The 24,986-nt window shown below is 42.1% G+C and overlaps 3 protein-coding genes across 4 annotated transcripts in view; 1 reads left to right on the forward strand and 2 right to left on the reverse strand.

Moving 5' to 3' along the window:
* The window catches only part of ttc7a (tetratricopeptide repeat domain 7A), a 63,531-nt gene extending 60,081 nt beyond the window's left edge, over positions 1 to 3,450 (reverse strand). Inside the window, exon 1 of the mRNA XM_031741122.2 lies at positions 2,813 to 3,450. Coding sequence (XP_031596982.1) covers positions 2,813 to 2,942 — 130 coding nt within the window. The 5' untranslated portion in view covers positions 2,943 to 3,450. The remainder of the gene's footprint in view (positions 1 to 2,812) is intronic.
* A 2,590-nt stretch (positions 3,451 to 6,040) lies between these two features.
* mcfd2 (multiple coagulation factor deficiency 2, ER cargo receptor complex subunit) lies at positions 6,041 to 9,960 on the forward strand. Of its 2 annotated transcripts, none has more exons than XM_031741124.2 (4): positions 6,041 to 6,164; positions 6,706 to 6,879; positions 6,980 to 7,139; positions 7,932 to 9,960. In XM_031741124.2, the coding sequence occupies exons 2-4, from the start codon at positions 6,710 to 6,712 to the stop codon at positions 8,061 to 8,063; spliced, it is 462 nt and encodes a 153-aa protein (XP_031596984.1). In that variant the 5' UTR covers positions 6,041 to 6,164; positions 6,706 to 6,709; the 3' UTR covers positions 8,064 to 9,960. The 2 variants fall into 2 exon arrangements, with proteins under 2 accessions (XP_031596984.1, XP_031596985.1); XM_031741125.2 differs by having other exon boundaries at positions 6,047 to 6,164; positions 6,709 to 6,879.
* Positions 9,961 to 12,024: 2,064 nt separating this feature from the next.
* Positions 12,025 to 15,805, reverse strand: prop1 (PROP paired-like homeobox 1). Its single transcript, XM_031741135.2, has 3 exons — positions 15,607 to 15,805; positions 14,442 to 14,671; positions 12,025 to 12,594 (listed from the first exon to the last, which is right to left on the reverse strand). Exons 1-3 carry the CDS (start codon positions 15,698 to 15,700, stop codon positions 12,223 to 12,225), a joined length of 696 nt encoding a protein of 231 aa, XP_031596995.1. The 5' UTR covers positions 15,701 to 15,805; the 3' UTR covers positions 12,025 to 12,222.
* Positions 15,806 to 24,986: the final 9,181 nt, after the last annotated feature.

Here is a 24,986-nt window from a genome sequence, read left to right on the forward strand (position 1 = left end):
ACCCATTGCTCGTTCTTTTATGAAAAACTCACAGCATTGATTTGGCCTGTTCTGTCCCCACTTTGTCCCTGTCAGACATCTCCCTCTGGGAGCTAGCATTCATTGTTGTTTTTCTTTTCTTTTTTCCTTTTTTTTTCTAAAAAAAAGAAGCTCATTCAAGATTGTTTGAAACATTGAAGTTGCTCTAAATATATTTTCAAACTAAATTACTTTGTTCATTGTTCATTGTGTTTTAGTAACCTGTTTCTTTCATTTTAAAGTGGAGGTAGGTGCAAATTTTCAACCACTACTGGTTAGCTAATGGTTAGCTAGATATGCTAATAATACGCTAAGAGTGACTTAAAGCAGATAAAGTATAGCAACTAGCTAGCTAGTTAGTTAAAGTGGTAGAGCATTTGGTTGCTTAGCAGCCAGATAACCACTTTAGAAGTCAGTGCAGACCAAAACGGACTAAACAGACAACACACACTACACTAACATTAAGGTGGACAGAAACACCACTCTAAATGTTTGCTAAGATGTTAGCTGTCAAAAGTGCCTTCCACTCTGCTATGTCTGAAGGCCACCTGTTTTGCAAAACAACTTATGTTCCTCTAAGCTAAACCTCTGTGGGTAAACAGCTTTCTAATTTGACCTGAGTACAGACTTTCCAGCTTAGTTTACAAGATCCAACATCCCTTTCCTCATCACATCCAGAATTTTTAAACCAAACTGTAATGGTGAAAATGCTAATATTGAGGATTCAAAACAAAACTTCAGAAGCCTCACGTCCATGACCATGTCCAAAGGTAGCTACGCCCACCTGCCAAAAGTTTTATTTCTGCTGCCCCCATGTGCCCACAAAATGAGATTGCTGGTTTTAAAGACCATTTACCAAAAGTACTGGATATCTTCTGCACAATATACAGACATGACATAGAGACATGTTACAAGGGAAGAAGTGCACTGGCTGCAGTGCCTTTGTTGAGAAGCAAAAAGGTATGTTGTAAAAACCGCTGACTGAAAACATTTTAAAACCTTCTGTAATTAACTAAACCAGTCAACGCAATGTTAAGAGAAAACGGCTATGCTGTCCAAGACGTGTTGCAGTAATATTAATTGAAATAAAGATGGCTTTACTCTTGCATAATGCCACTTTGAAGTAAAAGATTTTGCGTCAAGTTAGTAAAATGTCCAGTCTGCCCTGAGTCTAACATGACTCATTCCAGCATTGTTCAAGCTAGTGCTAGCTCAACATTTCTACAGACACTGTGTTACTATGAGGCCTGTTTTAGTAGTTGAAGAACACAGATTTTTTTTTTTTTTGATTAAGAAAGAAATTTTTAAATTGAGACTGAAACATTAGATTAGTTAGAAGCAACATTTCAATGCTCTAATATGCAATAATTTCAGATGTACACAGATGAATATAATGCTACACTACAACTTTCTGGTAAAATGGAGACACCTTGTGGTGAAAGCTTTTATTATGTTTTACAAACGGTTTTTACAAAAAGTAGCTTTAAGGATACGTGTGATACCTGTGAGGAAGAAAATTAATGGTCACATAATTTTTTTTTATTCACCAATAAAGATAAATAAATAGATACATTCCTTACACAGTAGAATATACTGTACTTCCCGTATTTTACTAAAAGCTCCAAATCTCCGTCTTCCTTATATACCTTATCCAAGTAGCTATCCTAAAAGATATCTGCTGTTTTTAAGTAGTGCATTACCCCATCTGTCCTTTCTGTTTGAGTGAGATAAAATCAGACTGTTACATCTTCCACACAACATCACCTACAGCAAGTTCCTCAAAGAAAAACATTTGAAACTTGAACGCAGAGTACACCACCTATTACTGCTTTTTTACAGTTTTACAGTTGGTTGGAAGTTTAACAGCTTATTGCTTTACTTGAAACAAAGTTCCTCTATCTCTAATCTAAAAAGAAAAACCTTTCCACACACAGTCCCTGACAGATCAGCTACAGTGTGAGTCATGCATGCTCACAGCAATACCACATTAATTTAACACATGAGCGCGTGTGCAGGCAAGGAGAAACTGCTGGTCTGCACTATCAGCCAGAACCTCAGCCCATATTTACTCTGCTAAGGTGAGGGTTGGAGGCAGGTGCATTAGTGATCTACCAAATGAATGCTTTATGAGGCACAGAAACAATATGCATGTTTGCATTTCTTTGTGCACGTGTACAATGTCAAGTGATTTCAAGGGTAGAGGCAGGCAGTTAATAACCTGTTGGAAAAATTTTGTTTTGCATGCAGGCAATACTGCTCATCTTGCACGCAGAAGGCCACTCAGTTCCTTTAATTATTTATATACCCTTTCAGTGTGTCTACTGTAAACTTTCATTGAGGCCATCCTACTGCCCTGTGTGACCCTCTCTGCACATCACACTGGGACACATAGGAAATGTATTGCTGTAATATCAACGATTGAATAGATTTGCTTAGAAAAACTTCAACAAGGGGAAGCCAGTGTTGAGAGATCAAGGTCCAACCTGTGCGCAAAAAACACTGCAAAAAATGTCCATGCTTGATCAACACTCAGTGAGTGAGTGAGTGTTTTGTGCAAATTATTAGAACTAAAGCTGGTGGATATTACTACAAATCCTCAGTACTTTTAATTGTTTGAGAGAAGGGCTTCTTACCGCTTCCCCCGTGGAAGCAACTTCCCGAAACTTAAAAACTTTTTTTTTTTTTTTTTTTTTACAGTGTACTGATCAATGAACGGTTAAAAAAACAGCCAGGAAGTGACAACAGCCACCTGAACTTAAAAAAAACCCCCAGGTGCATACCACCATTAACTCACCGTCTTCGTGGATCCGCGCAGCCTGCATCTGCTCAACTATCGCCGGCATCTTGTCCCACTGGCACTCGGCCCGGTAGCGCTCCAGCTCCGCTTCCAGCCGGGCCTGACTGAAGGAGATCCGGGATGCCATCGCCGCTCTGTCCCGGTGGTGACTGTACTCCCCGGTCACGATGGGAGTAACTGCAGACTAGGACCAGGAGAAATAAATGTGTAATCACTGAGTGCGGAGGGAGGCTGGTGGAGGGTGGAGGGTGGGGTGTGGGTTATTACGGGCACAGAAAGTCAACAGCAGCAAAGTCCAGAGAAATACATGCAGGCGTTAACATGGGTTTAATTGCTTTTACATTACATATCTGTAGGAAGCCCCAAGAACCTGCACACTCTGTTAGTGCGGGAATTATTGCTCGTGTTTATTATAACATTCACATTCCTGCTTTTCTGTCTGAAGCTTTTTTTTTTCTTCTCAACTTCAAATGATTGTGGCATTTGGAGAGGGCTTGATCTGTAGCTGTTTGAAGGGAAGGAAGTCCTCTTTAAACCCATGTCCCTAATCTCTTGCCGTCAACACTTTAACTGGATCAGGTAGAGCTTAAGAAACAGCAATGCAGAGAATGCTGCAGCAAAGTGGGCAACCCAGCCGAGGCAGGATATACAGTACAGATACATACTGTGGTTTTTTTGGGGTTTTTTTAATAGTGTTCATTTAATAAATGACTGAAAAACAAAATCTGTTGGTAAATCCTTGGTTCACTGACGCAGGATCAGTACATCTGACAGCTATTGCGCTGTGAGGTGTAATTGCGCTTTATCAAGCTCAAGCTCCGGAATGTGATGTAAAATACAACTAAGGGGGCGTTGGGGGGAATCACACAGTGAGCATTTACCCATGAAACCACAGCACAGGGTGCACATACAGGGGAAAGGAGGGTCACTGACTACTCAGGATCTATCAGCTACTTTATGACATTAAAATAAAACCTCAAGCCTCCTGAACAGAGACTTAGCTGCTTCATTTTCTCTCTGGAAAGTTGACATTTGCTTGACATAAACGACGCTCGTCCCTCTTGTTGTGTCCACCACACCGTGCTGCGCTGACAGACCTCACGGCTGACCGGTCACGCCCCCTGCTGACGTAGAGAAAGTCTCACCTCAAAGTGACCCGATAAGATAGGTCCGCCACCACGGGCGTAGGCTTCGTATGAGCATAAAACAGTGGGGCTCTTTAAGTGGAGGCGTGTATGTGTGTGTTCATGGATATTTATACCTTTATGGTAGGAATACTTTTACATATGTAAATATCTGGTACGTATCATTGGATTCTCCAGGCCTCTCTGAACCCTGGTGGGAATTTTCGCCAACCCCAAATTCTAAAGTGGCTCCATGGTTTGGTGGGTCACAAAATTTGATGTGAAGTTTGCTGGTTCTATTCAAGGAAGAGACAGACACAAAGAAAAGCCCAACATCAGAGGGTCACAAGCTAGCGTATACTCCTTCAGGAGGTGTTGCGCCAAAAAAGACAGTATGTTTTTTATATGTGTAATGTCTTTTCTTATGTTGGTAAAAAAGACTGTCGTCAACAGGATTTATGAAGGGGTTATACATGGAAAGGAAAGAAATGACCTGTTTTGCTAGTATCCTTATGATCCAGCTTTATTCTAATTACATTATATTCAATCTAGTGCTTTTTGGCCACTTAAAATATCTCTTGAGAGCTATTACATTATATCTGTTGCAATTTCTGCTGCCCTCCTGGCCATATTACTCTTTAGAAAATACATTTTTAATGTTGATGTGTCTTTTTAGCTGGATAAAGCAATACTATATAAAACTCACTTTGCCAAAAACTGATTGCAGCTTCTACCTTCTGGTAAGAAAAGTTGCTTGTGGCTTAAAATGACTTTATATGATTCTTGACATAACCCTATTTGATGGGTTATCGGTCAACAAGTCAGTTATAAGAGTTTAAATACTGAAAATCACCTTTTTCTTGGCGCAACACCAGTCCTTAGCTGGCAAAGGATGTGTCAGGAAATGAAACAATGTGGATCTTTCTCCCGTGGTGACCCCTGCATGCACATGGCACAACAGGAGAGGAATAGACGCTGTGCTTCTATTGGCTGAGATCACAAATGCTGTATGGGATGGGAATAATTAGGTTTGGCTTAAAAGATTCACTGGTTCCATAAACTTGTCATTAAGCATATTCATATTTGAGATGTGAAAAACACCCAACATTAGAGAAAATATGCCTGCCTCTGTGACAGGAAATCTTTACTGAGTTTTTTTTTTTTTTTAAATCCATCTATCGTGTAATGTTTTATTAGGGAAGACAACATTGATACATACAGTCTTGTGGGGGGAAAAAGTACATCCTTACTGCTTCTGAGGAACTTAAGAGAGACAAGACTAAACTGGAGATGTTTGGCCAAAAACAAACACAGGATAAGAGCACAAACACCTCATAGTGTCACGCACAATGGTGACGGTTTGGATCAAAGTCCAGATTGAAACTTGACTGAAAGGCTGTGCTGGGACCTTGAGAGAGCTGTGCATGAACGAATGCCAGCAAAGCCCAATGAACCAAATTCTTGATGCATGTTCAGTCATCCAGGTAAATCCCAAAAGGTTGAAATGATCAAGGAAATGACCTCACAGCTCTTTGTTCATTCAGTAGGCTGGTTTCAGTCATTATGCAAATGTACTATTTATAAGGTTGGGGAAACCTGCAGTCAGCTGAGATTGAAGAAGTCACTGAGTGATGAGTGACGAAACGTTTCTCCCACTGAAAACGCTACGTCCAGATGTACAGAATCAACTTTTTGGGACCAAAATTCCTCCACGATGATGAGAGCGACTTGTAAAGTCATACAAAAAACTAAAAGTTTACCAAAAACCTTCAAGTTATTACCGCTAAAGGTGATTCAACAGCACGTCTGTCACGTGAATTCATAAATTCTGTCAAATGATCAAAACGCTAGTTCGTGAAAACGGAAAGTACTAGAAATATATAAAATTATTCTATACGGAATATTCTATAAGGTTTAGTTTGAGCCTTATTACTGTATAGCAAGCCTATTCGAATCTTACTGTACCCTACAACACAATCATAAAACTAATTTTAACTAGTTTAAGCAGAGAAAGACGAAAAATTCAGAATACGTAGAGGGAATCATCTTGCCCCAGTTGAGCGCTCTCGGATAGAGTCAGCCAATCACAATGAGCTGTCGTGTCAAAGTGAAGCTACGGAAAGCCGCTCAGTCCGCGAAAGCTCAGATTGATCATTAAAGCCAGCAAACTACGCACAACTACTCAATTGTTCGCGGATACAGGTGAAGATTGAAATTATTTAAACGTAAGTATATATATATATATATATATTTTTTTTTTTACCAGTTAAGTCATGACCCATGAAATTCTGTTATTTCAGCGTATCCCTGAAATGCAGGTTGTTGCTGTATTTATCTTATAATAGCTCTCAAGCTAACGGTCATACATTCCTCTTTTAATGCGGCTATTTAACTGACTTAGCATAGCAATGTAATCTCACAGCTTACTGCAGAAACATCCCTATTAGTGCGGTCCATGTAATTATGCACTGTGTGTCTGTGGTGTTTTTTGTTAAAATGATCCATAAACATATGGTACTGATTTGTAGCACCTTGCTGTTGCCTTATAGAGCCAGATATCAAACTTATAAAACAGGTTTGAATGTAGTTTGATCAAGATAAACATGGGAATCCGGAAGAAGGACACTCAAATGTGTATGTTGAATGTAAGTTAGGTGCTAAACTGAGGACATTTGAGTAGTAAGTGAGCAGAAGGTGATGTCCAACACAGATTTTCAAGAGCTGTGTTCCTGAACTTGCTGACTGTCTGCCTTTGCCTTTCCGCAGCAGAATGAGGAGCAGCAGGTGTAGTGTGCAGTGGGGGGGTCTGCTCCTCTTGTTGTCCTGCTGTTTTCTGTGCGTTCCCGCTCAGATGAATCCAGACCACCACCATCAGCAGCAGATCGTAGAAAGTGCAGCCAGCCAACATCGCCTGGACAGAAACATGGTGCAAGACAAAGAGTGAGTGACATGGCTGTGCAGATACACGACTCAGGACGAGGTGAACTTTGGGTTCTGTCTAATCAGTAGCTGTGTTTGTTTGTTGTTCCTCTGGTGGCAGCCACATCATGGAGCATTTAGAGGGCGTCATAGACAAACCAGAGAAAGACATGACGCCCCAGGAGCTCCAGCTGCACTATTTCAAAATGCACGATTATGATGGGAACAACCTGCTGGATGGGCTGGAGCTTGCCACAGCAATCTCACATGTACACAGAGAGGTGAGAATTCATGTGTGAGCACGTTTTTTTGTCGTAGTTGGCATTAAAAGGATACATAACGGTTACTTTCCCACTTTCTCATACCCTTCTTATTGTGCAGATGGGACTGAGAAATTGGTTGTTTTTTGTTTTTTTTTTGATATAGAATATCAGCATGTCTGCAGTTCAGGGTCTCTTCTTATCTTTTTTTTTTTTTTTTTGTTTCATACCGCACCAGATGTTTCAGTGGGTGACAGGTCAGTACTGCAGGCGGCCTTTAAGCTCCAGGACTTCTTTATATGGGAGTCATGCTGTTAGGAATTGTCTTGCACAAATAAGGCCTTCACAGACACCACCATGGATGCTGGTGTCTGACCCGTGTGCTGACAGAAACACTAATAATTAAAAAGGGAGAGATTTAAATTGCAACTTAAATAGACTCAGAGGAGGCAGCAAGCTTTTCTGTGTCTGTTTTTAATGCAGTACACACTGAGAGTTCAAAGGTCACAGCTAATCAGTACAGATTTTTGGCCTTGTCCCTTGTGCGCCGAGACTTCTCTGAATCTTTTATTGACACTGTGTCTGGGACAAAATCGGTGACAATGCGGATCCATCAGCTCTTAAGGAAACAAGGAGTTCTTGCAACGTGACACCAGAGCGATCAAAAACATTTTTGTTAGCTGAGACGTTTTCTGCTCCTTTACACATTTCTGTCGCTGTGATTAAAAATGTTGTTGTGACACATTTTCACCACGCGATACATGCGCACAAAAAGGTCCAATCGTTTTTGCTGCTCTGCTCATCTCTGTTTAGGAGAGAGGAGAGAACAGCCAGCCAATGAAAGAGGAGGAACTCATTGCTCTCATCGATGACGTTCTGAGGGACGATGACAAAAACAATGACGGCTACATAGATTACGCAGAGTTCGCCAAATCGCTGGAGTAGAGCGTCTTTCTGTTGCTTCCCGTCCACGACGACAGCAAGGAATCAGCAGAGAGGGCGGAGGGTGAGCGTACCTGGAGCCAAAACGGAGAAGCCGCACCACTTTTTAGAAGACCGTCTTTGTTTTCTTTCTTACAGATTATCGGTCAGGAGTATCGTTCATTCACGAAACTTCTGACGGATGATTTTTCCAAGCTGAATCAGCAGTAATCTGATAAACGACAAAAAGGGTGGAACACAGGATGGTGGATGCTTCCACTTCAGTAGGACTTTGTGTGTGTGTGTGTGTGTGTGTGTGTGTGTGTGTGTGTGTGTGTGTAGATGCCATTTTGAAGGGTCAGTTCACCTAAATTGGTATTTTTCCAGTTAACCCTTAGCAGTATACTTTCAGATCTGAATCCCCTGTTTTTGGAGCTGCATATGTGCAGCTGGGGAGTTTTAAGGTGGCCTCATTCACACACAGCCCCGAACGATTGAAGGAGCAGTACTCTGAGTGTGTGGATTGGTATCAGTTGACAGGTAAAACAGTATTGGTTCTTTATTCCCTTCTTTTAAACTTCTTTATACTTTTGCTTTTCCTCAAGACGTTTTTTTAATGTGTAAAAATAATAAATAAACAAAGGAACAGGAAGTGATTATGGTACAACAAGCAGGTGGTTAACTGAGGCCTGGTTAACCGCCTGTAACTTCCGGTTTCCACAGTGAAGCTTGGACTTCACTGTATTCTGAATACTGCACTCTAAGCAAAGCTGCCTTTGATTTTGGGTGAACTGATCCTTTACATGTACAAAAGCTTGGGTAGAGTGTTTTCTTTTAGTGGTGCTACACTTTGATTCTCTCTGGCAGCACAACAGTCTGTAAATAGAGTGTTCTCACATTAAAGGGGAACTGTTCTACTCATTTCCAGTTCTATATTTTTATTCTGGGACTCTAGAGAGTGGCTTTGTGTTATTCAGAGTTCAAAATATGCCTTATTGAACTTTGATTGGCCACTGCACAGACCACATTAAGGATATCTGCTCTCATCGACATACTGAAAATAAAAAAGGTAAATGAAGCGTTTAGATCAATGTGAAACCTGAGCTTTACTTTAACGTAATATTAATATACTTTAATATACAGCGAAGAACATCCAACACTGTAAAAGTGTATTTATGTGACATTTATGTGAAGTAGTTCTGCTTCAGATGGACACACTCATTTACAAGCACACTCATGCTGAACACAGCGGGCCAAATGGTTCCTCCTGTCAATCTGTTTAATTTGCTGTTTGTGTGAGAATGGTTCCCATGACAACAGAAAGTGACCTTGACTTGATCACGTGCACAGTCACTATGTTTGATGTGAAGCCCAAGGCTGCAGGTTACAGTAGCAGAAATACTGTCTGTGTTTCAGTTGTGACACCTTCTCACTGTCGTCTCGGTGATTATTAAAACTACAAAAAAATGAGCCGACATGATAATCGCCGAGTCAGCAGGAGCTCGACACACACCTGTCCTCGCAGAGTGAATGTAAAGCAGCGGCGTGTTGCAGATTCTTCATCACTGGATAAGCTAGACTAAACACACACCGCCGTTAGTTTTTAAAGCGGACTCTGTTTTACGGGCTTTCAGGAAAGCACTTGAACACAGCACGTTTGCTTCAGACTTTAGCTGCCTTTAAAACAGACGTGAGTATAATATGTCAGGTTAGGTCTGTTCAATTCATCTGTGATTTCTTCTGAAGTAGTTTTATTTTTTTGCCACACGTTGATGACTTCTCTATATTTTTGCCATCTAGTATTAACTCTTCGGTCAATTCAGGTTGGTCTGAGTGCAAATATTTAAAAAGCATAACAGATGCGACTGTGTTGTCTCTGTGATGTGAAATATTAAAAGAAGACTGTATTCTGCACACTTTTTTCATGTGGTGCTGTCTGTGTTATTTGTTGTTGGTCACTTTTGGGAAAAGCAGATACAATAGAAGGCAGACTTCCAAACAGAGGGTTCGCCCTCTGCTGACCACTAGAAAGAATGCAGCTTGAAAGTGTTTTGCAGTGGCTTCAGTTATCAGATCCAGAAGGTCTGTCCACAGTTTCTATGTAGGACAAAATTCTAATTTTATCAGGACATAAAACGATTTATATAGACATACTGCGGGAACTCCACCTCCTTTATGGGGACAACAAGCACGTCTTCATATCGTGAATAAATATTACATTTCATGTCAAAGCTGCAGAGGGCAGTGTGTTCTAACACCAACATCTTGCTGGAGAACAGTGCGTACAAGCTTTATAGACTAAAGGAACAAGTTACTCCTGAGCTTTGGCTTCACATGATACCGTCTTACCACCACTGCAAGCACTTTTTGGATCTTTATTTTCCTTTCTGTTATTGCGTTGTCCTTAAACAAAGACTAGTGGATAAGACACAGCTCCCATCATTTTCTAATGCCTCAGAACAAAATCCAAAGGAAGTGCAAGTGGAGGAGTCCAGTTCACACAAGGTTATTAAGGATTTGTGTGTGTGCGTGTGTGTGTGTGTACATGTTTAGACATTTGTGAGGACAGAAAATTGGCATGTTACTATACTTGTGGGGACCAACAGTCAGTTATGGGGACAAAGTGCCCGTCCACACGAGTTTGAAAACATTTTTTAGGCTCAAAATGTGGCTTTAGTGTTACAGTTAGGTTATGGTTAGGTTTAGGTTGAGGGTTAGGGTTAGGCATTCATTTTTGATGGTTAGGGTAAGCGGCTGGGGCAGGGGTGGGCAACTCCAGGCCTCAAGGGCCGGTGTCCTGCAGGCTTTAGATCTCACCCTGGGTCAGCACACCTGAATCAAATGATTAGTTCATGACCAGGCCTCTGGAGAACTATAAGACATGTTATGGAGGTAATTTAGCCATTTGAATCAGCTGGATCAAGGACACATCTAAAACCTGCAGGACACCGGCCCTTGAGGCCTTAGGTTGCCCAGCCCCTGGGCTAGGGAAAGCATTATGCCAATGAAATGTTCTCACTAAGACAGGGGTCTCAAACTCCAGTCCTCGAGGGACGGTGTCCTGCAACTTTTCCATGTGTCCATGTGTTGCAACACACCTGAATACAATTAGTAGCAACCCCTAACTCTACTTAAGTAAAATTAGGTCAATGTAAGTGTTGTAAATGTAAGTGAAAAATGTACTTCTAAAAGTACTTTTATTGCACCATGTTCATTCACTCATGAGCTGCTGTAACATGAATCAAATGGCTGAATTGCCACCTAAGCATGCAGGCAAGTTCTATAGAGTCTTGAATGAATGAATTGTATTCATGTGTGTTGCAACAGGGACACATGGAAAAGTTGCAGGACACCAGCCCTCGAGGACTGGAGTTTGAGACCAATGCACTAAGATATGAAAACCAGTGTGTGTTTGTGGTCTACTAACACGTACTGTATTTGCTAATAATGGAAATTGTTTAGATGTAATGATGTAGAAACCCACCTCCCAAAAAGGTGGGAAAAAAACAGAATCCATTGATTCGCAAATCTCATGAACCATCATTGTTGCATTCAGTGTAGTTTTAAACTCCATCCATCCTCTTCCACTTATCCCAGCTGTCACAGGGTGAGAAGCAGGACAAATCACCAGTCTATCACAAGGCCAACACAGAGAGACAGACAACCATTTACACCTATGGGTAACTTAGACTCACCTAACCCCACTAACTGTATTTAAACTGTGGGAAGAAGCCAGATTACCTGAATTTGTCAAATTCAAACAGGGATTTGAAAATCATTGCATTCTGTTTTTATTTACATTTCATTTAAGGTCCCAACTTTAGGTTGTAATAATGTTACCAGTAGGTGTATTAGGGAACTATGAAAGCCATCAATGAAGCTGAAAGGTTTAGAAAATTAAAAACAAATTCTAGTGTGTGCTCCTTGAGCTAACCTTTTTTTGCAAAGTAAAAAAAAGTATCCTTAATGTTCAAAGAACCTTTTAATGCATTTCTACAAATCCAATAGACATCAGTCGTTTCCAGCCAAGGGACTGGGGAAGCTCGGGTGTGGCTAAGAAGATAAATTTTATTTTACAGACTAGCTTGAAAATGCAGCAGTGAGAGAGCAAACAGGATGTGTGTAACTGTGAAGATGAAAAAGAGGCTTTCTTAGTATTCTGTGTGGAAACATCTGGTGCTTCTTAGCTCCAGTGAGAGGTGGGATCCAGAGGCGGCATGGAGGTGAGCGAGAACATGGGCGAGGTGAGGTTGCTCCTCAGTGAGCCGTACCAGTCATCATGCTGCCGCTGGGAGGTTGGCTGAGTGGAGGCGCCGGGACATGGGCACTGGCTACCTGGCGGCGGGTGGCGGCTGTATGCCCCTGAGGGCAACATGGGAGAGAGGCGAGGGATGTGGGGCAGGGGCTGGGGGTAGTACTGCCGAGCCATGCCGGACGGCTGGATGTGCACGCCTCCCAGAAGCGCCCTGTGGCCTGGCATCACGCCCACTGGGAGAACCTTCTGCGAGGCCCTCTCCTGCTTACGCTGTTTGGCTCTCCTGTTCTGAAACCACACCTGCTGAGACAAAGATGGGTTAGTCGAGGCTTTTAAATACAAAGCATGGTGAGTTCAGCAACAAATAGGGCCACCAGTGAACTAGACTGCACCAAATCAGGATCATTGATCATTATTTTGCAAGCAGCATTCCTGCAATACAACTTTGGGACAAAAATCTGAAGCATTCAGCCAACAATGATATGCCACAGAGGTCAGGGTCCCTTATATTTGTAACTGTCCCAGGTCCTCCCAAAGCAAAAGGTATCAGTGATTTGTTACTGATTTAGTGAGATACAGAGCAAAAGGAGCTAAAGAGAAGGTGGGTTGCAAAGTGGCTTGCAGATGTAGACCAGCTCTTTTGTTGAACTGTTTTATTAGCAGTTTTGAGTTCTTAAATTATGTCATTTGACAATAATGATTGCATATGTACGTATGTTTGTATGTTCCCATGTTCTCTATCTTGATGGGCCAGAGTTAATGAAACTTTGCGTAAACACTGCATAGGGCACTGGGAGCCCAAATATCTGCAAATATTTTATACAAATCCCACAATCATATATATTTGTACATTTGACAGTTCAACTGAGCACCAAACAGCAACCTTACGACTGCACATGCCGTGCGGTCATTGATGTTTAGTGTGCATTCGACGCTCGTTTAGTTTGTGCATATTTGTTACACTGCATATTTTAACGGTCAGCGCACATGTTTTTTTGTCACATTTTGTAGCTGAGCGGCCGCTGATTATTGATCAGGTTATCAAAATCAATATCAGTATACACTGAGTGTGAGAATAGAACGCTGTGCTGACATAATAAATGATATGCAGTAATAAGATAAGCTCGAAATTGTCATGATTCGGCTGTGTGGCAGGCAGGAAGTGGACCCAAACGCAAGCTCGCGGAGGCAGGAATAAACTCAAAAACACAGCTTTATTGCTGGTATAGGGGGACACAATAAACAATACAAAACTAAACTGGGAAAACTAAAGCACAAGGAGCCACAGGGAGAATCACACAGCTATGAGGGAGAACGCGACACAGAACTGAGGGAGAGGCAGACATAAATACACAGAGGGTTAACGAGGGAAGTGGGAGCACACGGGGAACACAGGTGACACTGATAATCATAACGAGACAGGGCAGGAGTGAACGCAACACTGACGGGAGACTGTCAAAGTAAAACAGGAAGTACAGAGGTTCAGACAGGAGGAGAGAGAGCACGGGGAGAGCACAGACATAACGGGCTGGGTAAAACATGGAATAAAACACAAGGAGAGACGAGGGCTCACAGATACACAGAGGGGCACACAGGGGGTAAGAGTCACAAGGGGAAAAACACATAAGGAAACAACGTAACAGAGCAACTCAGGAAGCATGGCCTAAATAAGGAACAAAATACATGAAAACTAAGAATACTGGGCCAACGTGGCCCAGGACCATGACAGTAATATGTGCCACATTTTTATTGATCAAAAGTAGGAAAAAGTACTTTTTTGACAGTTATTGTTTATTGACCCAACACCAAAGCCAAGACAAAGGGTTTGCTAGTAATAATAATTCATAATCAGAGGTGTTTAACAGTAACAGGTCACTGTGGGAAATGACTGACGTCTATGCACTGCTGCAGGTTCAGGCTGCTAGAACAGATTTCATTGGCTTACTGCTGGGGCACTATTACCACTGAAGCAGAGCAAATCTTAATGTTATTAACTGGAGGTGTGCTTTTCTTCACTGTTACGACAAAGAGAGGGTCATTTGTGCCTAAAACACCCTGTCCTGTTTCTGTTTTGAACTTTAAGTTGCACACCCCAACTCCTAAGAAGCCACAGTTGTCAGAGAAATCTAATGTGAAGACCGTCCCACCTGTATGCGAGCCTCATTGAGTTTAGTGATTCGAGCCAGCTCCTCTCTGTAGTAGATGTCAGGATACTGATTTTGTCCAAACGCCACTTCCAGCTGCTCCAGCTGTTTGTGGCTGAAGGTGGTGCGGTGGCGTCTCCTGGCTGGGGAGGGGTATGCTCTGCTTCGTCTATTGAAGCCTACAGCCACGGAGGTCTCGCACAATGTCCCTTTCCTCACCGAATCTCCTATATCTGTTTTCAGGAGTGAGAAAGGAAAGGGAAAGGGGTTGCGTGGATCCTTTTTTAGGGAGAAATTCCCCAGCTCTTATTTCTTCACTTCCTCAACATGACACAAAAAATGCGGCCTTAACTGAAAAAGCAGCAATTCACCAATGACTGTCTCAAAAAAAGGAGGGATTACCCGACTTTCTGGTTCCCACTGCCATCAGGCAACCTGAGAGCCAGAGAGCTTTAGCTGGCAAACACAAGCTCGTGAGAAACAGACACCAGAAACTGGAGGATTTGTCCAAGATTATTACCACAATCACCAGCAAAGGGACTCATCTCCTTAAAATGAGTCGACTTGGTCTGCTGGTATCAGATGACATTATAAAACAGCTGGATGTCGAATGGCAGAGGCAATTATTATGATTACATGAGCAAACTTGGTAACTTGCGGGGGGGTTGAGGGATTGTGTCAGGAAGGGCAACCAGCGGGGGAAAAAATCTGCCAAATCAAACATGCAGAGCTGCCCCGCTGTGAAAATCAGAGAAGCTGAAAGTAGGGAGGTTTTATATAACAGTTTATTTTTCCAAAGCTTTAAACTTTTATATTGTGTGTTCATCACTTTCCAACACTGCTATACTCTGTTTATTAAAGAGTACGAGACTAACAAAGCATCGCAGCTGATTAAATAATCTATCAACGGTAAACATAGAAAATACCGCCTTAAAAGCTAAGAAGGTAATCCAGAGGTTGCAAAGTAAACCAAATCAGCAGGATGACAGTATAATAAAGGCAATTAACATAACACCACTTCTTTACATAAAGTGGTTTTGCTAACTCTTTATAACAAAGCTGAAAATATACAATGTGCAACTCGTGTGTCAATAAAATTAGAAGTAATTTAATGTAGATGCTGTGGAAGAACACAAGAACAGGGTCATTAGGTTGTTATTTGACTCACCTGCACTGGAGCTGACAGTAGCCATGTCGGAGTAAAGATCCGTGCTGTCCTGGTGGATCCTCACACTGTCGCCCGCTACCTTCACCTGGGCCATCGCTTCACTTCTGATCCCTCCTCACACAGACACAGCTAAACTTAAAGTCACATGTCCCACCCATCTGTTTTACCTTCACCTGTGTTGGTGGGCCGGTTGAGTGAAAGGCACCATATGTTTCTGCTGGTCCAGCACAGAAACTAATCAGTTGTGTTTTAGTAGCTTCATGCGTTTCAAGTTCAGGTCATCAGATGAATTCTTTTCAGACCCACTGATTTGGTTCCCTGTACCATCACGGGACTGCTCATCTACAGTTTTGCAGTGCACCATTGCAAAGACTTGAATATATGCAAAGAAAGTTGAACGTAAAGAATGCAAATTTCAGTAGAAAGTGGCAAGAAATGTATCATATATAGAGATGATATAAAATAAAAACTCGAATATATGGATAAAATTGTCAACATATGCAAAAGAACATGAACATATGGGATAAAAGTTGAGTATTTGGGATAACAACCTGAATACATGAAAAGCCATTAAGTCTTTAGCAAAAAAGTTGAAGATATAAAAATCAAAACTTTAAATACACAGAATGAAATTTTAATATTTGGAATGAAATATCAATATATACAAAAAAAACCTGAATTTATGGGAAGAAAACTGAAAATATGTGAAAGATGAATATATAGACCCAAATCTGGGAAATAATGTAAAATCCAAACTTTAAATATGTTGAATGAAGGATGAACATGTGGAATAAAAATGTGAATATATGCAAAAAGATCTAATAAAAAGCTGAAAATATAGAAAAATGTATATGCAAAAAAAGCTGAAGATATATGAAATAAATATACAGAATGAAAGTTGAACATGTGGAATAAAAACAAAAGAGGTGAAAAGCTTTGCTCTATGTGACCACCAGGCGGCACTGTTATGTCAGGTTGAGACAAAGACTGAACATGAATTATAAACATTTTTTCATATGGATTTATGCGATACCTGTTGGGGGGTGGGGGACTGGGGATCCTCCATAAACCCAACCCCTCCGTGGTCACCTCCAGCCTTCGGTTCACTGTCTCCCGACTGAAAGAGCACCCCGTCAGCTGGATTAACTCAGCTGAACTCCAGCATAACCTCCCGGGACCCCCAGCTGCTCTCAGAAATTCCCATGATGCTAAACTGAGTCCAGGCCCAGTGTAGAGGAATGGCCCTGATACCAGGAAGAGACCCACTAATGTCCCACTCAGCACTGAGTCATGACAGGGCAGCAAGAAGACAGCTCACATAGTTGGAGTGCAGCAGCTGGCTTTTTATCAGCGCTCCAACGAGACGGCAATTCATCACGCGCTATATTTGTTGAACAATGCTATTTGCTTGTGCGTGTGCGCCGTATATACATGTCCACTGGCTGTACGTGTTAAGTAGCTTATGCAAGAGCCCCTATTAGACTACACTTTTACATTAAGAGTACATTCTAAGCAGGCCCTCTCCTTGTGTAATGTTATAAGATGCCATTTGGCCTGAGCCATACGTGCGATTCCCAAGAACCAATAAATCAAAAGTTCAAACGCTGGACTCTACATGTGTGTGATACAGCAGATCGTAGTCCTGCCTGGGACCGGGATCCCTGCCAGGAAAGTGTAACAGACAATGTAGAGTGATTGAATTGGCTCACTGTATAAGCAAGGCCTGCATGATCGTCTGAACCAACTTTTCCTTGAGAAAGTCCCTCGCCTTGTTCTGGGTTCTCAGCGTATTAATATATAATTTGATTCCTTGTGACATGCCGTCTGCCAGGGCCAAATCCTGTGTGTCCAGGAAGAGCTTCCATCCTGCCTGCATTATGTGTGTGTGTGTGTGTGTGTGTGTGTATTTGTGCATGCACATCTGCCAAGCCTCTTCAGAGCTCACATGTTTCCTGTTCCAGACAACCCAGCCACAAACCCCTCCAGAAAAAAACCCCAAGCCTGTCTGTGTGTTTTATTTGCAGTTGCACTTCCTTTTATCTTCTTAATAAATATAATTCCTTGAAATGTGGAAAACGTTCTTAAAATCCATCTTCTTCTTCTTTTTTGTTTAAAGATAATGGAGAAAAATAAACTCCTGGGATGGTTTAATGCACAGAGCATCCATATCACAAACTCCAAGCCATATTTCAGAGAAAGGGGGAAGTTATCATACGTCTTCTTCTTCGTCCCAGATGCCGAGCTTCACAAACTTCATTTAAGCCACTAAAAATAACTTTTAACTAGAAGTGGAACCAAAGGCTGGATGTGGAAATAAGCCAGCGTCTGCTGACAGGTTCCACATATCCAGTTAAAACTGTTAATCTTGTGCTCACGGCTTGTTTATACTGAGGCCAAAAACGTGAAACAGCTAACGCGGGTTTTACGTGAACAACGATAATATCTACCACTGACAGAACAAAAGCACTGCTTTAAAGAATCAGATGACACTAAAGTTCCTTCAAAAGAACTGCCTTCAAAAAAATGTATCTCTTATGCAGCTTTGTGCTGATCTTCCACTAACCTTTTTATTAAATATCTTAGCTCACTTTAATGTAACATTGGCTGATTGTTAATTTCATTTGTGGTAACCTGTGGTTTAAAGCTCCAGACACAACATATTCTCTCTGTGTACAGTTCACTTGGATATTTTGTTGTTGTGACGTTCTAATATTGACTGTCATCCTCTGGGATCTGTTACTTTGTGTTTAGTGTTAAACAGGTTGTGAGTTTGTCCGGGCACTCTGCAGCAGCTGAAATAAGGGTAAGTGATACTTACATAGCACTTTTCTACTCTGAGCACTCCAAGGGTGTCAAGGTTTCCTCTCTAATTCAATTTGGTCTTGCTGTTTTGACTTCTGGAAAACAGGCTTAGAAAACCCAACAAAAACTGAAGTGGCAATTCTTTGGAGTCTGTTTTAGCAAAGCAGAATACTGAACAAGTGAACTTTTGCTTTAACTGAGAAACACGTCAGAGACACAGCGTCGCTCAGCATAACAGCTTCAGTCACAGAGTAACACGCTCTGCTTTACTGTCCATTTTCCTCTAAATCAGTGCAGAATTTGCCACATGAATGAGATTTTGTGTTTAGAAATCTGGCAATTGAGACCATAACACTATGTGCAAAATATTTACTGAGATCATAAATCAAGTAATAACTATGGCACAGATTTATAGACGAGTCGCCCCCTGCTGACCATTAAAAGAATGCAGGTTTAAGGCCCCTCTGGCCTGGCTTCACTTTTCAGGTCCGTCCTTTATATACAGTCTTTAACTGTGACGGTAGGCTAAATTTTTAAAAAAAAGCTTCATTCTTGAGCTTAAGTTCAAACGTAAACTGCAGATATCCCAAAAAGTCCACAAAAGCAGTGGATTAGAATAATACGCGAGGATGATTCACTAGAAGGTGACAGTCTTGACAAATTGCAGATGATGTGTAACTGGGAGCATGTGTGTGAAATGGCTTGTGAACACTATGGAGGCCTGTGTCAGTGCGTAGCGTTTTATCTGCAAACATGTCGCTTTTTGTTTGCGCACGTTAACGTGATTCATGCCTTTTTCATGTCACAGCAAATGCAATATTGAACACCGCTGTCCCTGCTGACCTGTTACAACACGGGCTTAACGCAGCACAAACCAATAGCAAGCAAAGAACAAACTTCACCCCCTTTTCTGTTCCCGTAAGTTTATCTTTCCATCTTTCTATTATTGGGCTGCAGCTTGTGCCAGACGACTTGGAATCTTTTGGGAGTATCTATCATCTGTGTGTTGTTGTGCATCGTGTGAAAGTGGGGAACAGGAGATGAGATGCAGGGATTCCTAATAGGAAAGAACAGTAAATATACAACAACTTGTCTTGAGCTCGTGTCAAAACAGAGGTCGTGGGAGGTCATCAATCCGATCAACGCAGAACTTATTCAGAAAAATGATGGCGCTATGGTTGAAGGAGAGTACACACGTGCCTACACAATCTGATACAGTCCAAACATATCCGCACTTACCACATACATGTGCGTGTGTCCTGCTGGTTAAGAATATAACATGCAAGTCATATTATACCGGGTGCTCAGTTTCAAACATTACACATGCATGCACACATGTGCCCCCAGTGCATACAGGCCTCTGTGTGGCTGTGCTCGTGTCCAGCATGGACAGCACAGAGGAAATTCTTCCCTCCCAATTTCCCGGGACTGAACTGGGAGTGACCTGGTTGGCAGACGCACAGCCCCGATGGAAGGAATGTAACTCAACCCCCCCACCCCATCTCGCTCTCAGCCCCCCTCAACCCTCTCATCCATCCAGAGCAGTGTGGGCCCAGCTGTGTGAGGACAGACAGAGAAACATACAGTACTGTAGGGTGAGAAGAACAGCTTTTATCCCCCCAGCTAGTTGAGAAACACTCCATCGTTTTTCCCCCATGTGAAACAACCACAGACCTGCAGCCATGTAAAAAAAATACAAACAAAAATAACAAAATGAAGCTAACAAAGACAAATAAACAAACAAACAATCAGTAATCGCGTGTGTAGTCTGTCGCAAAGAGGGTCAGGCACCGAGAACCGTCCTGTGACTGCTGTGGTTGGTAGCAGATTACCACAGTAGTTTGCACTGAAGATTGTAACATGTCTGCAAATATTTGCTAACCAGCAATACTGTCACAAGTAGTGACAAAACAGAAACAGAGAATGTTCACATTTACAGCTGAAACCAACACGTTTCAAAAGACAGAAAAGTTTTTACTCAACATTTTCCGTCTCCAGTTTGGATCGCACTTTTCTCAGTTTCACTACCACGAGTAGTTGCCAAATGTTTGCAGACCAGTCTGCAACTATATTCACTTATTCCATGCAAACTACAGGCAACTGCAGCAAGCTGCTAACGACAAAGCAACTGCAAGGACGATTTCAGTGAAACGCTTTATAACTCTTTGTAACCTCCAGCAACCGCTAAGCAGTGGTTGTCAGCAGTGTTGCCAACTTAGCGACTTTGAGTTTTCAGAACCCCTTAGCGACTTTTTTTTCTAAAAAGCGACTAGCGACAATTTTGGCGACTTTTTCTGGTGTTACTGGAAGTTTATGACGACTTTTTGACGTGAAAGCACGTATCGCTCTTACACTCAACAAGCAGCAGGTGCTGCTGTGGGCACCTCGCCCGTGTCAAAGCGCTCACAGGCGGTGGATAGTCCTCACACAGCAGTCGCCCCCAGCTATGGCAAGCAGCTGCTGTCAGAGCAGGAGATGTTCACACCTATGCATCCAAACTGCAAATGAATTACGCATTAGCGAAGCCGCTGCTCCCGTCCTGACTGTAATGCATTCAGTTCTTCTTTTATTCTTACTTTTTGTGGATCACAAGGTTTAAAACTACTTAAAAAACACACACACAAAGAAAGTAACTCCACTAGAGTGCCTATTTCAGGTCACTTTTGCTGGTCCCAAGCCCAGATAAAGGGGGAGGGTTGGAATTGTGACATTTAAAAAATACTATAATTGCTAAAAGAATTTAATTTGTAGCTCTGAATACATTCTAAATGCATTAAGGGTGTTTTTTACTCACTTTATGTCTCTTCCACGATGTTTTTCTTTCCTATAGCTAGGTTACAAGCATGACCAATTTTGCAAATTAAGCGATGACATCATTTAGCAACTTCTAGCGACTTTTGGGACAGCCAATAGCGATTTTCCTTACTGAGGAGTTGGCAACACGGGTTGTCAGGGGGTCACCAACCGGTCGCTAGGTATGTACATTATGACTTCAAATTAAATCTTCACACATCTGGACACAAAATGAATTCATTTGTGTTTTAGGTTTAAATGTCCTTCTACTATCACTTCTGCTGTAACTGTTTAGAGTTAGCTCGTTGTTTTGCAGGCCATCATGAGGTGTCCAGTACCGATACATTTTCCATGGGAAAATGCATGAACACTACCTTTCATCCCACACAAATGCTCGCATGCAGCCATAAAGCTAACGAAATAAAGCTGATTTTATTCAATTTTCTTTTGGACATATACTTGGCCTTTCCTCTTGGCACTATCCAAAGGCCAAACTTTCCAGTCTTTATGCCTCCCAAGTAGAATCTAAGTCATTCCAGTCTTGTTTTCTCATCATTGCAGCCTCATCAGACACGTTCAGAACTCGCAGTCCTGTTCTCTGACAGCCTCTCAGTGTAAAATTTCTTCATATTCTGTTTTATGCAGGCTGATTTACAGCTTGTTACACTTGGAAAGTGCACGTGGTTACTCAAGTAATTATTACTTGGCTGTTCCTAACCAGACATTTACAACCTGAACCATTTTGGGAATTAGCCTGTCTTTCTGACCACTGAGCCACTCTGCAGGGTGAAGTGGGAACCCATTATGACTCAGCAGATGGTGTGGCACGCAGCACCACCCTCTTAGTGCTCAAGTGCTCGCAGCAGTACTGTATGTTCTCTAATGATACTCAACTCATCCAGGACGTCACATTACCCTTCGCCTTGGGATTCTCGTCTTTCCCAGCTTCAAATATAAAGCCAAATGAGCCAGGTTTGTTCCGGACCGGCCGTCCTGGCCGCTGCAGTGATGTCCCATTCAGAAAGTTATACAATACAGCTTTGACAAACAAACTCAAACATAATAAGAATGAAGCACTTTTAGGCTGTCTCTCTCCGTCTTCTTTTCTCTTTTCGCTCCGTCTGTCACGCTTCCATGGAAATGTCAGCTTTATTGTAGAGTGATTGAGATAATGGTGGCGTGTGGCAGCCTGCCCTGTGTGAGGTTTTCGAGGTTCAGCTGTTTGGCGAGGAGGGCCTGTAGATTTGCAGAGTTGTTGTCTGGATGCCTCCTCCTGCTCCAGACTCCCTAGGTGGTGTCCTCTTTCCTCCACGACAGCCTTTTATTGGCTCCACAGGCCTCTTGTGCTCAAAGGCGCTCTCGACCTCTAGCATGATACTCTGCCCCCACCCCTGCCACCTCTTTCTTGCCCTTATTCACCACTATGGGGGAGGAAATGGCCTGGAGGAGGTAGAGAGTGGCATGGTATAATTATCTTCTTTCTACATCGCTCCCTCCACCTTGGTTTCCTCATAACACGTCTCATGGCTTCACTTTGCAACCTAAACAGGATTGGGCATCAGCTCTCTCAGCTCTGAGCTATGGCAAAGATGTAGGGTAATGAAACCTACTTATATCAGATTATCGTGTGACAGATTGATGTGATATTATTACTTAGTTACTATTATAACAGACCATTTGCTGTGTTAGCAACAGCTGCTATGCATGTTGTTCTTCCTTTACCCCGAAAAAAGGTGCAGTAATCTTTCTGAAAGTGGGCAACCAACAACAGCTGCCAAAGGTACATATTTAAAGGAGAAAATACGGTGGCCCTAAAAGCTCAAATGTAAATGCAAATGCTTCTGTCCTGGATGCTGTTTGCACTTTACCATCTCGGCCTTTTGTGTAAAAACATCTACACAAGTACAGGCACATGAAAAAAATTTTAGTCCTGTGAAAAGTTAAGTCAAATGTCTCTTTGATCATCAACAAGTGTGAGCATCTCTATAAAAGCAGAAGCTTTCAGGTGTTTATGACACTTTTTTTGTTATTTTTTCTACTTATTAACACAGTGACAGAATCTTCCCAAGGACTGAATGTCTAAGCAAATTCATGACAAGGTCAGACGGTGCAGCGCTCAGGAAACTGCAAAAAACCCTGAGCGTCAACTACCCACTCAACATGTTAATTTCCTTCAGCCAGACTAAAAAAATGGGGATGTTTGGCAATAATGCACAGCGCCATGTTTGGAGAAAACCAAACAGAGCTTATCAGAACAAACACCTCATATAAAATGTCATCATGATGGTGGAGGGGCGATCATTTCCGCTCGTCTTGCACCCACGGGACCTTTAAACCTTGTAGTTGGAGTCATATGTGAGACCATTGGTCCAGCTGCTACGGTTTGGCCAAAACTGGGTCAAGCAACAGCACAATGATCCTGACCACACTAGCAAGCGTACAGCAGATTGGCTGAAAAAGAGAAGAATCAAGATTTTGCAACAGCCCAGTCAAACTCCAGACCTCAACCCAGTTGAAATGCTGTGGCGGGTGACATCATGATGGCTACAACCATCTTTTGTATACAGTTCATGGCCACATCCTGGAGATCTTTTTAGTTATTCCAAAATATTGCTAATAGGATCATTTCTGACTTCTAAAGAACTCATCCCACAACAATTTCTCTTGTGCAACTTTGTTTCTAAATATTTTATTTGATGAGTATCAAGTGCTTTCTCTTGTGCAACAACTTGCTTTTCAAAGCAGGGTGTGCGAGTGTAACCATGACGACGGAGGCTGGTCTGCAAGAGCTGCTTGCAGCCTTTGTCATCAGAGAGAGGTTGCAAGCGGCCCTTATATATCTCCCAGATATATCGTCACCACCGAGCTGACTGCCCTGCTCACCATACACTCTAATGGCTTGAGTGCTTATCCTCATGTAGACATGCATGTTTTCTAACTTAACGTATGTGTAGACTATAGTTTGTCTCACAGACTACATGTGCCCTCTCAAGTGGGACCAGCGCTCGCTTGCACACTGTGTGACCTCTGATCGAGTGTTGGATTTCTGCTGCTATTACAGTGCATATTGTAGTCTGGTCTGCAGGCTATTCTTAGCAGCGCCATAAGTGAAAACATGAGGAGGAAAGCTAGAGGGCTTTTAAAGGCTGTGGATCAGATATGTGCTTTTTAACAAATCATCATCTGATGCACAGGAATCTGAGACAGGAATACTTTTACTGTCAAGGTCCATTTCCATTAGTTTTTGACTGAAGTGAACCCAAAAAATCAAAGGCAGATACACTGATAAATCAAAGCATTATGAATAATATACTGCTGCTCCTTCTAACTGAGACACCTACAGCTCTGTAGGTTCCCTGTCTTGATCCACAACAGATTATTTATGATGTACAAGTTCCACTTTGCTGGGCCATAGTTTGTCTTGATTGATAGAAACCACTGGTCACTGGGAGCACCTCTCAGGCCTTACAGATACAGGAAAGCTCGGTCACTCGGCTCTAAAAACGTGGCCCCCGTCAAAGTCAGTAAGGTCTCCTACATCTAACAAGTTAACCAAAAGATCTGAGTGCTACGCTAGCCAGTTTTACAGCCTTTCCAGTACTAGAAGCCAACCTCACAAACTATCAATATCATTCATATAAAACACAAGAAACAGAAAACACTGGCTGTATGGACAGTGTGAAGGGATTTGGCAATTCCACAAATAAAGAAAGAACACAGTATAGTTATAACAATAATAATAAAAAAAAAGGGAACACCCACCAAAGGCATTTATTTGACACACA

The sequence above is a fragment of the Oreochromis aureus genome, linkage group 13 (assembly GCF_013358895.1).
Source record: "Oreochromis aureus strain Israel breed Guangdong linkage group 13, ZZ_aureus, whole genome shotgun sequence".
Lineage (NCBI taxonomy): Eukaryota > Metazoa > Chordata > Actinopteri > Cichliformes > Cichlidae > Oreochromis > Oreochromis aureus.